Source organism: Leiobunum rupestre, chromosome 5, assembly GCF_980474605.1.
Source record: "Leiobunum rupestre chromosome 5, qqLeiRupe1.1.hap1, whole genome shotgun sequence".
In the NCBI taxonomy this organism is placed as follows: Eukaryota; Metazoa; Arthropoda; class Arachnida; order Opiliones; family Sclerosomatidae; genus Leiobunum; species Leiobunum rupestre.
Window position 1 is genome coordinate 17,038,685 of NC_143388.1, and position 13,195 is coordinate 17,051,879.

Here is a 13,195-nt window from a genome sequence, read left to right on the forward strand (position 1 = left end):
ATAATTATTTACATCGTAATTAGAATTATTTACATCGTAATTATAATTATTTACATCGTAATAAGATTTATTTACATCGTAATTATAATTATTTACATCGTAATTAGAATTATTTACATCGTAATTAGAATTAGATCATAACTAGAATTATTCGATCGTAATTAGAATTAGATCGTAATTAGAATAATCTGATCACGACTATGATTAAATCTTGTTTAAATCGTGATTAGATTGATCTGATCACGACTATGATTAAATCTTGTTTAAATCATTATTAAATTGATTAAATTGTGATTAGATTGATTAAATCTTGATTAAATTAATTTAATCATTTTACTTATATTATAACCCAACCAAACGAGTGAGCTGCCCCTCGATTTAGCCCTTATACAAACCAAACTCTAAACGAACACCTGAAACATGCATGACTCATCCAAAATTTCCCATCGCCCGATGTAAAATATTACGTGTTTATTTTTCTTTCTGTTTCTTTCTTTTTGGTGAGCTTTTAATAGTTCTTTTTATAAAGTAACGTGGCCTTCTTGTTGGAATGTTGCTCTTACGTCACAGTCTCTTACTTTGACAAGCCTACGAGCGCGCGCTACAGTCGCGAGGAATATAGCTTTTTCTAGAGCGCGTGCAAATCGCTCGTGCGAGGAATACACTAATGAAGCTGGGTCTTGTGACGTAAGAGCAACATTTTAACAAGTTGGGCAAGACCACTTTTTATTTTATAAAATCAACTATTAAAAAAAGTCCTAAGCTTTTTTTTTATACAGGGTGTTAACTAAAATGATACAGGGCCAATAACTCCAAATTTTCAGGACGCTTAGAATATGTAGGGGCACTTGATAATAGAAATTTCCATGACCTTAGCCAGGTCTTCAAGGTCATTCAAAATATAATCTCGAGAACCATTAGAGATACCAAGTTAGATTCAATTAGATAAGTGTTCACATTTTAGGACTAAATAACTTTGGGTCCAACTAATTTGATCAATAACGTAAAAATCTCGTTCTATATTTGCGTTCCCTACCACAGCGGTTCCCAAAAGGTGTTGTTCCGAGAATTCGCAGCGCGGCCATCTTTGTTTGTGTCAAGATTCTTTTAAGATATGTAAAAAAAGTTGGTGGATAATTTAGGGTTCCATAGCAAAAAAAATTGGGAACCGATGCCCTACCATATATTTGAGTTTATATTCAGTTTTTTCCGGTTTGGCACCCCATAGTTTTATAACGCTAAAAAAAAACATATAAAACCAGAGGTATCGAGAAAAGTATAAAAATGAAACATGATACATTTTTCAAAAGTCGCCAAACCCGCAAATGTGTGCACCGCATCACGAATGAACTTTTACCGACAGTATTACACCGACTTTCGATGCAAAATGAAGGCTAGGAATTTGAACCATTTCACTAAAATCATTGTTTTCGAGATACACCTTGAATGACCTTGAACCATGAGTTTGAATTTACAAATTTTTCCTTCTTAGCAAGGACGTATATAAGGGGGGGGGTTTAGGGGTTTCAAACACCCCCCTTAGGACTCGATTCCTTTCTTACGAAACGAGCGCAATATTAAGAAATAAACAGTAAGACGTAAAAATGAAATGAAATATTTACAACGCAGCACAGTTAAATATATTAATATATTAAATATATTAATAGGATCATTAACTAAATATGTTTTAGGACTAACTTGTACATGTTATAACTAAATAAAGAACAGAGAACCACTGTTGTACAATAAACTTTAAAACTTCGGCGCTAAAACTGGCGACGTCGTCAGGCAAAACTAATCTAGATACAATTTTTGGCCGAGAGTTATTGAGAGAAACAGAGTAAACACGGTTCGAGTGTAGGCACAAGAATAACAACAATACATTTTATACCAAAGCAATATCCCCTGGTTAAGTAACTGTACATAGTGCATAGCAATCTCCTGGGCGGGGACATCAATGTTGTTAATAAGTCGATTAGCAATTTTTAATTTCACAATTTCTATAGACTCTCTAATGTTCAATTTTATTGGGTTGTTTTCTTTGGAGATTAGTTTTGCATTATTGGTGTCTATAGTGTGTGAAACCCCCCGAACATGTTCAACAATGGCTTTGGGCCTTTTTAGTCTAAGATCCGCATTGTGGTTGCTCTTTAGCTTGCTATACGTATCGTCATTTAGAGTTTCGTCAACCGCTTTTTCCTATTCACCTTTATCAAAATGACTGTACACCCCCCTTTGTCTGCTTTACATATTATAATTGACTACGCTCGCGATTTCATCTGGTTGTGTAATAACTCGTCCCCCCCTTAGACTTTCTATATCTACGTGCTTGCTTCTTAGTAAAGTGAGGTGTGGCGATACCATAGAAATAGAAATGAGACTAGAACCACGATCGTATTGGGGGAGATATACGAGCTAGAAGGCCTCCATTAGATTGGAATCGCCACATCAGCGCCATCTAATAAAGAAAATTGAAACTATATATGATCACGTGGCATAACGTCGTAAGCAAAGTCCTCTGGTTTGTTTACGTTCTTCGATCGGTTTACGACATTGTAGAGTTGTAAGAAAGACAGATTTATTATTTCAAGACATTATACAGGGTTTTAACTAAAAAACGATACAGGGCCAATAATTCAAAATGTGTTTGGAATTTGTAATTTTCAAGACGCATAGAACGTGCAGGGGGTCACTTGACAACGGAAATTTCCATTACCTTGAACCATGTCTTCAAGGTCATTCAAAATTTATCTCGAGAACCATTAGAGATACAATTAGAAACGTGTTCCCCGTCACATTTTAAGACTAAATAACTTTGGACTCACCTAATTTGAGCAATAACAAGTCGAGGGATTTTAGACAAATACCAGCCCCGGTAGCAAATTAGAGTCGGGCCGACGTCGGCAAAAGGTACTAAACACTAAGTCGGCCGACCTTTGGATTTCGGGTCGAAATGTCTTAGGGGCAAAAGGGTCGGCCGACCGTCGGTCGCATACAAAACGTCGACTCATTACCACCTTTTAATAGATCTATGAACCGACTTCGAAACGACGTCGGGCCGACTTTATATTAATGGTTATTTCCGACACAAAACTGATCGAATTATTAGATGCCGCGTTTTTCGAATACAAACTAGTTTGAAGAAAAAATGAAAGTTAATTAAAAATTATCTCAGAAAATCATCAAAAAGTCAGAAAATAATTAAAATATCCCGTTTTAAAAAATACATATGGTCTGTTTCATGAAGTTAATGTCGAATCCAATAATTAAATGTAAAGGCGGGTTTATAAAGGAGCGAGAAAATCCAAAGAATCTTGTGCATGAAGCTGAAAGCTGATCGACGCTATCGAAAAAAGCTTTCGGAATCTGCCTCTGTGCAGTAAGCTACTGTTTACAAAAGCGCTTGTCGTACTGAGCCCGTTCCTGAACTTTACGTGATCACGTGGTTTGTTTAGAATAAATGGCAGCTACGAAAAAAAAGTCGAAATATTGCTGTGCTGAATTAAATTTTTTTATTATTGCTTCAAAAACGAAAATTGCTAATTTTTAAAAAAATTAATTAATTAAATTAAAAAATGCAAGAAATCCACGAAGGTCATAAAAAGGCTTGCATTATTATTGGTTAAATACGACCACGTGATTTCAAGCGAGAGCCGAGACCCCAGAAAAACACGCGAGAATATCAAACGGAGTTTGATGCCGCCAGCGTCGGAATTCGGCGTAAGCTGTCTGCTACAGCAAGTAGGAAATTGGCTCTCGCTTCTTTGTAAACGCTTACGCGAGAGCCGACGCCGACAAAAACGTTTCAGTTTCTACAAAAAGCTTCGGCTTTTCGCTCGCTTATAAACCCGCCTTAAGGTCTCTTTTAAGTCCGATAATGGTCGGCATACCGACCATAAATGGTCCCAAAAAAGGATTTATGGTTTTAGTGTCGAAAAACGTTCGGACGTTTTTAGGTCGGCATTTGGCCGTCGACTATAAAGCGAATTTTCGACCGTACCCCGACCCTAAAACGACTTCATGCGCTACAGGGGAGTAGGTCTTCATGAAAATAATGTACCAGAGACCAGGTTGAAGGGCTAATAATTGGAACCATTTCTCTAAATCCATTGGTTTTCGAGATAAACTTTGAATGACCTTGAACCATGAGTTAAGCGTCATCCGTGTTTGAAAATTCTAGCAAATTTTGATACTCTAGCACGAGTACTTAGTGATTAGCCCTTCAACCTGGTCTCTGGTACATTATTTTCATCACTACCTACCGGTTTTTGTTTAAAATCCCTTGACTTCATATTTGTCAAATTAGGTGGGCCCAAAGCTATTTAGACCTAGAATGTGACGGGGAACACGTTTCTATAATTGAAACCAACTTTGTATCTCTAATGGTTCTCGAGATAAATTTTGAATGGCCTTGAAGACATGGTTCAAGGTCATGGAAATTTATGTTGTCAATTGACCCCCTGCACGTTCTGTGTCCTAACAATTTCAAATTCCAATCTAAAACACATTTTAAGTTATTGGGCCTGTATCCTTTTTTAGTTTGACGTATTTCAAAACCACTGGAAATAAAATTTATTTTAAAGGGTGACCGAATCGTTCGAATTTCGAGGGTGGAGGTACAAAATCACGTGTTTTGTATGCCTGAGTCACGTGCTGAAGGGGAGGAGCTACTTGAAATTCGTCCCATGTTTTTCAAACGATTCTGTGGATTTTTAAAGAATTATTTTCAATGGTCTTAATAACGGTTGTCTTGGAATGCTTATCCTGGCGTATCGCGTATGGTAAGATCACTCTGACGGCTTTGGCCCCGCCTACAAGAGAAAAACTCCCCTCTGCGCACGCTCCCCTCCCACGTTGTTGTTTGTTAAGTTGACATAGTGACGTCAAAAAAACCGTCAGCCATATCGAGACGAAAATCTTCCGCGACAAGCATTGCAAGTAGAGGTATCGATTCATAAGATCCCCATAAGTGAAGGTCTAGCATAGAGCCCCATGTTTACGGCACTGTCCATGCGAGAAGAGAATTAACGTACGACGATAGGGCAGTAGCGCCATCTTCTTTTTAAAAATGTCTACATCTAAAATATTCTCTAAGAACAGCCACGCTCGGGTTGATAAATGCCACAAAAACGCGTCTAAATCTCAAATTTGAAAAATACATACCTTCAGAAACAAAACTCTTATTTCTAATAGCCAGTTTTAGGTCCTGATGAATCATTTTGCAAAGATAAGTGTTAACTTTAAGTTTTAAAGCGATAAATTGCGTATAAGCCTTGGCTACGGTGCTAAGGGCTCGCGGCGGAGATTTCTGCCGCGTGGTTCTAAGTTTAAAAACGTTCGCGCATGGCTTGTGCGCATTCATAATGCATTTCGCGAAATTTATTTCAGAAATGCTTAGTTGAGGACGTAGCCACTAGGAGGTGCAGATTTTGAATGCCTACCTCTTAATAACGGGTATGTGATCGTCAAAAATTTGGCCTAGACCTTTGCTTATGGGGACCTTATGATATGGCTTATGTCCTAACATATAACACCTTATCGAATTAAAGTCTGATAAATTGCATTTTTGTGTTTATGAAATACGTTTATTGACGATAAAGTTGAAAACTACTGTTTTATATTACATTCTCATTTAAAACTACCACCATAAATATATAACATATGTCTTGCGAGATAAGTATATATGTTAATATGAAACATGTACCTTCGCTAGTTAAATTTTCCCACCTGACGGTGCCAAATTTAAAAATTACACTGCATATTTACCATATTTTAGAAATTTAGTACTTTGGAAGTATTAGGAAGATAGCTAGAAGGCTGGCCACCACCCTCCTACGCATTGTAACCCGGCCACCTGAATTAATGGCTTTAAAAGTCGCTAGATGACTTAGGCCTAAGGTGGTGCCAAGGGTATTAGCCTAGCTGATTATTATTATTATTAAATTATACTTCAGGTAAAACGAATTTTTTTATTAAATTAAAGCCTAAGTATTTGTGACCTGGTGCTCATGTGTTCCAAACGCCGGGATAAGTTAATTAATAGGGTTTTGAACCACTAGCGCCATCTGCCCGAAGAAGTGTTACCAAACACTGGCTTACAACAGACTAGATTTTACGATATATATGTCTCTCAGAATGTGTGTTTATTGGAGGGTTCCTATTATCCGCTAAAACTAATATAGCACGTGAGATTCCTAGAATTCTTTGAATGTTTCTCCTTTTTTCCTCATTCCGTGATAGGCTTACGATACTGACTCTACAGTAAAAAGTGCGCCTAAAACAATGGCTGATAATAATGAGAAATCAATGAATGTTTTTTCACGCTTCAGTTCTTTCAATTATGTTACAAAAGAAATTTCGCTCCTGAATTACAAAGAAAATAAATCTAAAGGGAATTTCAATTGGATATTACCATAAGTAATACCGTACCAATAAGTATGACAATTAGAAAAAATTATCACCGAACTGATTTTCAGAGTTTATTTATTTTCAGGTTAAATTCTCAGCACAGGGCCCCCTAGTGTCTAAATATTCCCAAGAAAAATATACTACTACTACCATAAGTGTATAATATTGTTACATAAGTGTGACACTTCCTATTCTTCACATGCAAAGGTTTTACTGAGAGCTATTCACAAGACAGACTGCATTGCGGGATTCGTCGCCGTTTTTCGTCCGCTTGCTAACGCGTCACACGTAGCCTTTGACAGCGCCTCGCTAGGGGGAGATTTCCTTCTTGTGATGACGTCACTCCGTTACAAGCTCTTAGTAAAATACCTGTGAGTGGGGTGGCGGAGTTGTTAGCACTTTCGCATCGCAGCGATAGGAATCGGGTTCAATCCCAGCTGGTGGCACTAGGTGAAAACTTGCAACAACTCCTTCTGCGTTGAGTTTTCAAGTTATCTCCCCACTGGTTTAAGGGGTTTTCCCCCGAGATCTTGTTGAGGTTAACGGTAATAATTATTGTAGGGAGCTGTTGGCTCGCGTGGCTTGCAGGGCTTGCCACCACCCTCTTACACATTGTAACCCGGCCACCTGAATTAAAGGCTTTAAAAGTTGCTCGATGACTTAGGCTTAGGGTGGTGCCTTGGGTAGTAGCCGAGCTGATTATTATTATTATTACTTATGACGATAATATACGACTCATTCGGTTGCTAGTCCAAGTTGAAAAAAAGGCGTTTAAACAAAAAGAAATGTCATACTTATTGTTATTATGTTACTTATGATATTATCTGTATGAAGTATACGAAGGCTGTCATATTTTATTTTCAAATAAACCAAATGCAAACGCTCCGCCACTTCAAAAACGATGATAAATATCGTATTGTTGAGAATACGGAGCCGCGTGGAATCGGTATTTTACCATTTGCCACAATTAACAAAGATGTAATTACTTAATTTCTCAGTTGTGATACGTTGCTGAGAACAGTAATCGGTGGGATAAAAGAATTTAAATGGAAATATTATTGGGTTGAAAATTGCACCGTTTGTGCTTCAATTGCAGTTTTCTTGTTCACAGATTTGTAAAATTGTGCTTCCAAGATCGTAATTCTTGCATATATGAGACAAATAAGTTAGCCAGATCAGGTTAGTCGTTTACACCAAAACAATTTGAATCTGATTCAACCGGGGTTGGCAAAAACCCGGCAAAAACAGGTTTTGGCCGGGACATGTGGGAAAAACCGGAAAAAATGGAAAAAACTCTTTTCATGCTAAATTAATCATTGATATATCTATTAAATGACTAATTTGGTCATTGCAAATAGGAGAGATGAAAAAAGGCCAGAAGAAGAGTGAATAGAATAGAAGAATATACTGCTTTTATTATTTATTTTTTATTGAATTTTGTCACTAGAGTTGGAAAAACTATGGAAGTACGATTTTCCACACGGTTTTAACAGGAAAACAATAGGTGGGAAAATCTAGTTTTTTCCACCCTTGGCAAAATTGTGCCAACCCTGGATTCAACCTATCGGAACTGATCTGCTTAAATTGTTTTGACCCTAATCAATAATCTGACTGAATACCTTTAGAATATATAATCTTATGGAGTGCAAATCAAAGTAATCAGTAGTTAAAATTTCAAAAGGAAATCTTAAAAATGGTCACTTACCTGTCGGCTTAAAATGAATTCAGTTTAGTTTCGGCCATTTCGACGCGTATCAACTAATCTGGACGTCAATACAGATAATCTTATACCTGGCTCATCATAATTATTTTATCAGTTCAGATAAAGCCATTTGTGTAGTTAGAAGCACTACACACCCCTCCCCCAAAACGGATGATCAAAACTTACGACAAAAATTATCTTACCAAAATATATTTAGGTCCTGGCAGACTTGGAATTAGCGGGAGTCTTGGGGCCAATGGCTCTTATTAAAAATCAGTGGGCTCTTAAAATAGATCATTCGAACGGGGGTTGCGGGCCACCGGGGCTCTCAATTTAATTAAAAAATATTTATTAAACATTTTACGGAAATTTCTGGAACATATTGATTTGTACGCCATTTTTGAAACTCTGTTTTCCTACCCTATACGAGAGCGGGATCTAGCGTTACAAATGATTATGTGTGATATTATAATATACTTGCTTGTTTTAAAGTTAATAAATGTTATGTAAGTAACGTAACCAATTTTTATTTTCCTATTTTCCCTACCTAATTTTAAATTTTTCCCCTTATCCCCCCCCCCCCCGCTTGGGCCAGTGGCTCTCAATAAAAATAAACTTAGGGGGGGTCGGGAGCCCGCAGGGCCCCCGTAAAAAATATCACTATTTCCAAGTCTGGGTCCTGCGTTGTTTACCTATCAGGCTTAGTGGTTTAGTCGAGGGGCAGGTCACTTCCTTGATTAACGACGCACCCCTACAAAGATTAAATCCAATTTAACCGTGATTATTTTGCTTAAATTCGATTTAATCACGATTACGTTGATTACATCACTTTAAATCATGTTTAGAATTAAATATGATTGAAATGATTAAATCTGATTAAAATGATTAAATCCTGAATAAAAAGATTAGATCATGATTAGAATAATTAAATCACGTTTAAATTGTGATTAGATTGATTAAATCGTGAATAGATTTTATAATCTCGATTAAATTTTTTAATCTTGATCACCCTGATTTAATCACGATTATCCTGATTAAATCATTTTACTATGATTAAGACTCACCCAAAATGGAAGTGACCTGCCCCTCGGGTTTAGTAATCAAAAACCACTTTCTTAATTGCTTGGACCACTTCATTTATTTGAAAACTTCGGGGTGGTGATCCCTAGGATTTTATTAATTCACAATTTACATAAAAACTGGAAATTGTTTTGAACAATTTTAATTTTAGTTATGTTACTCCACGGTGCCATAGCCTTTGACAGAAGTGTTAAAGCGACTATCGGCTCCTACTTACAAGGAGACATCCCAAAGTGTTTCTCCCCGATTTTGTTGCTTACTCAACTTGTTTCAATTTCTACCGTAGTGACATCCCATGGCCGGGAATGCTACGTAAAATAGCACGGGAAAATCACGGATAAATTTATAATTATAATTTATTAAATAAATGGTCTCGCGCGATATTATTTCAAATATTACTACTTTCACGTTTGCTTTTGTTTCACTTGAAAACCAAATTAGGGTTAATTTTCGTGTTTTACGTCGTCACTATTTCTTCAATAACTTTTCAACCACAATTCCGATTAGAAAAGTGAACCCAGATTTGGTTTTTAAATAGGATAACGCGTCGAACGAGCGTAAACACGACAAATTATACTAATTTTTCGTGACGCCATTTCGGAGGGGTTTTACTATTTCCGGTATGGGTTGTGCCCTACTAGTGGTAGCGCATTATCGTAACCGGCATAATATTTTCGTGAGGGTATTCTTTCCGTGAAGCCCTCACTCGGCTCTCTACCTAAAATAGAAACAAATTGTCTGCCAAACAAAAACGGCCAGAAACTTTTGATCAGGACTGTACATTCGAACGAGATATCATTGACTCTTCTAGCCCTAAACGTTGAAGGGATATGCGCGACAGGGCGCCATCGGCGGCATCGGCCGAATCGGCGGCAACGGCTACACTGTACCATGACTGTACGTGAGACTAATACACACAAATCCTTAGGATTGTGTGTAAAAACTATTAACAGATACGAGAGACTAGTGACATCTATATCACGAGCTCGGCATTTCTATACACTGATTGTTTATAAACAAATAGGCGCGCAATTCAAATCTGACACTTCCCCTTGACGTGCTCGGGATCTGAGTCATAAAGTCTTATTCCAGCGCTATGTTTCTTCACATGTTGCGCTCCTAATGGTTTGGTGAACATGTCCGCCAAATTCTCTTCCGTTGGTACGTAAGAGAAGGACACTTTCCCGTCATCAACCATTTCACGTAAGAAGAAGTATCTTAGGTCTATATGTTTGCTTCGATCCGATGAGCTTTGGTTCTTCGCCAAACAAATAGCGCCTTGGTTATCCACTTTAATCTGAATTGGTTCTCTGATTATCGCTTCTTCATTTAATTCCGACATTAACCCTTTCATCCAAATGGCTTCTTTACTCGCTTCGCACATGGCCAAATATTCGGCCTCTACTGTGGACAGTGCAGTCGTTTTCTGTTTACGGCTACGCCAGGAAATAGCTGTGCCTCCTAGGCAGAAGACATAGCCGGTGAATGACTTTCTGTCATTCTGGTCTCTTGCCCAGTCAGCGTTGGAATATGCCGTCAGTTTTGTGCTGTCATTACGAAATGTTAACTTGTAATGCTTCGTCTTTTTTATGTAACGTAAGACGTGTTTGACGCTTGACCAATGTTCCGCGGCAGGCCTTTCATTGAATTGGCTCAGGTACGTAGCGGCATATGCCAAATCTGGTCTGGTTAACCCGGCTAGGTATAGAATGCTACCGACAGCTTGGCGGTCAGGAATGTGTTTACTTTCGTGGTCCGGGCAAACTGGCCGCCTCGGCGGATTGGGTAGCCTGCTGTGGGGCGGCGAGCCTCCATATGCGGGCACGGCGGTCCTGTTTCCCGGCCTTTTGGGGCCCACCGGGATCTCCGGTGCCAGCTGTGCCGGGTTACTTGGGCTGCTGTGTGCTCGTCGTTCCCCTTTAGGAGCTCTTTCCAAAGGGTTTGGCTCCTTACCTTCATAGGTAGGGTGTCGGCTGGAGTTGCTATAGCATCCATTCTAAATCCCACTGCTGTGTGCGAAGTGGGGATTGGTCCACCCATTGCTGCACCTTCTGCTGGGTTGAGTGGCTTGCGTCAAAGGTGAGACCATCAGTAGTGGGGTTCTGCTACCCATGCTGGATTTGTCACCTGTCCGGGCTTGGGGACGCTGGCGTAGGGCACTATGATGATAGGCCTCCGGTGGTATGGTCTTTGTTACTAGGTACACCGGGCTATAAATTCTGACACACTGTTCTCTCTTCATCCAATCGTCATCAGAGATTTTGGTTAATTTGGTTCCGGGATCCAAAGGGGTCGTTAGACCTCGCGCTTCCGCCATACCAAATGTTTCTAACACTACCTCGGCGTACTTAGTCTGATCAATGGAAAGCGAGCCGTCCGGTTCTCTCTGAATTCGTACTGACAGTATATGTTGTTTGCGTCCCCTAGATCGCGGGCCTCGAAAACCGCTTGCAAATTCTTCACGAACCGATCTCCAGTTTCGTCATCTTTAGTTATCATCGGTGTGTCGTCTACGTACACACCTAATACTATGCCTTCTTCAAGATTGTAATAGACGCGAGGATCTGCCTTCGATCGTGTTAAGTTCACTTGTTTGAGGTATTGGTCGAAGCGGTTGTTCCATTCACGCCCTGCCTGTTTTAACCCGTAAAGGGCCTTTTTCAACTTGCAAACGTAGTTTTGGTTTCGTTCATCCACAAACAATTCCGGTTGTTCCATGAATATTTCCTCTTGAAGCGTTCCATTGAGGTGTGCCGTTGTTATATCTAACTGCCTTAGTTTCCAATTCCATTTTACCGCTAGTGCTAGTAAAATTCTTAGCGATTTCATTTTCATTACAGGAGAATAGGTGTCTGTAAAATCGATTCCCGGTGTTTGTAGAAACCCCTTAGCCACCAGCCTTGCTTTATACCGTCGTTAGTGTATTTCTTTTTGAATTACCATTTAGAACCAATTACGGTTCTATTTTCTGGTCGGGGGACAAGTTCCCATGTTTGATGGTTTTTCAGGTGACCCATCTCCATTTTCATAGCTTCTTGCCATTCTTCGGCGTCTTCTGCAGCCACTGTCTGTTGTGGAGTAAGAGGATCCAGCGTGTTCCTCGAGGTTTGACAGGCCATCAAACATTTATTTTCTTGATTAGCAATCCTCTCCGATCTTCTAGGTGGAACATCGCCGATGTTATAATTCTTGCGTTTTCTCTTCCTTTCGGTTTGGCTCACTGAACCCTTGGCTGAGGAACCCGTCGTCACCGGTTTTACCAGAACGTCGTTTATTGCAATCGATTGCTTCCCCTGGAACTCAGGTACTTCTTCCAGCTCATTTATATCGTTCTCGGCTTCGGGGGTTTGATCGTTATCGACGTTGTCCTTTTTGTCCTCGTCGCCGACTTTGTCTTCTCTGTCCTCGTCATCGAACACGATGATTTCATCACTTATTTGATCGATGTCTTCATTAGCCAATACTTCCTTTCTTTTCATAGGGTAAATTTCTTCGTTGAATACAACGTCTCGACTCACAAACACTTTATCATTTTTAGGGTTCCAAAGTTTGTAGCCCTTTACTCCGGTTGGGTACCCAATGAAGATGGTCTCCTCTCCCTTTGGATCAAGTTTGCTTCGACGTTCTAGTTTGTTCTTAACTGTCCACACTCTACACCCAAAGGCTTTCAAGTGATCGAGTTTCACTGGTTCCCCACACCATAGTTCTTCGGGTATCTGGTTCGAGATTGACTTCGATGTACAGCGATTTCGCAGGTAACACGCGGTATTCATGGCATCGGCCCAGAACTGCTTCGGTATTCCCGAGTCTAATAGGAGACATCGTGTTACGTCCATAAGAGTCTGACTCCATTCTGCTGAGGAGTGCCCGGAATCGTCAGTTGCCGTACAATGCCGTTCTTTACTAGGTAGTCATCGAAATGGTTACTAATGTATTCCCCGTTGTCTGTTCGCAGGGTTTTGATCTTCAAACCTAGGGCGTTTTCCGATCGTTCCTTATATTCTG

General features: G+C 39.4%; 1 protein-coding gene across 1 annotated transcript; it reads right to left on the bottom strand.

Moving 5' to 3' along the window:
• Positions 1 to 12,126: 12,126 nt before the first annotated feature.
• On the bottom strand, positions 12,127 to 12,963 carry LOC149943656 (uncharacterized). Its single transcript, XM_090176136.1, has one exon. The coding sequence runs from the start codon at positions 12,961 to 12,963 to the stop codon at positions 12,127 to 12,129; it is 837 nt and encodes a 278-aa protein (XP_090032262.1).
• Between the last annotated feature and the right edge of the window lie 232 nt (positions 12,964 to 13,195).

Excerpts from the sequence above, each read along its gene's own strand:
- LOC149943656 (XM_090176136.1), bottom strand. The coding sequence starts at position 12,963 with ATGAATACCGCGTGTTACCTGCGAAATCGCTGTACATCGAAGTCAATC.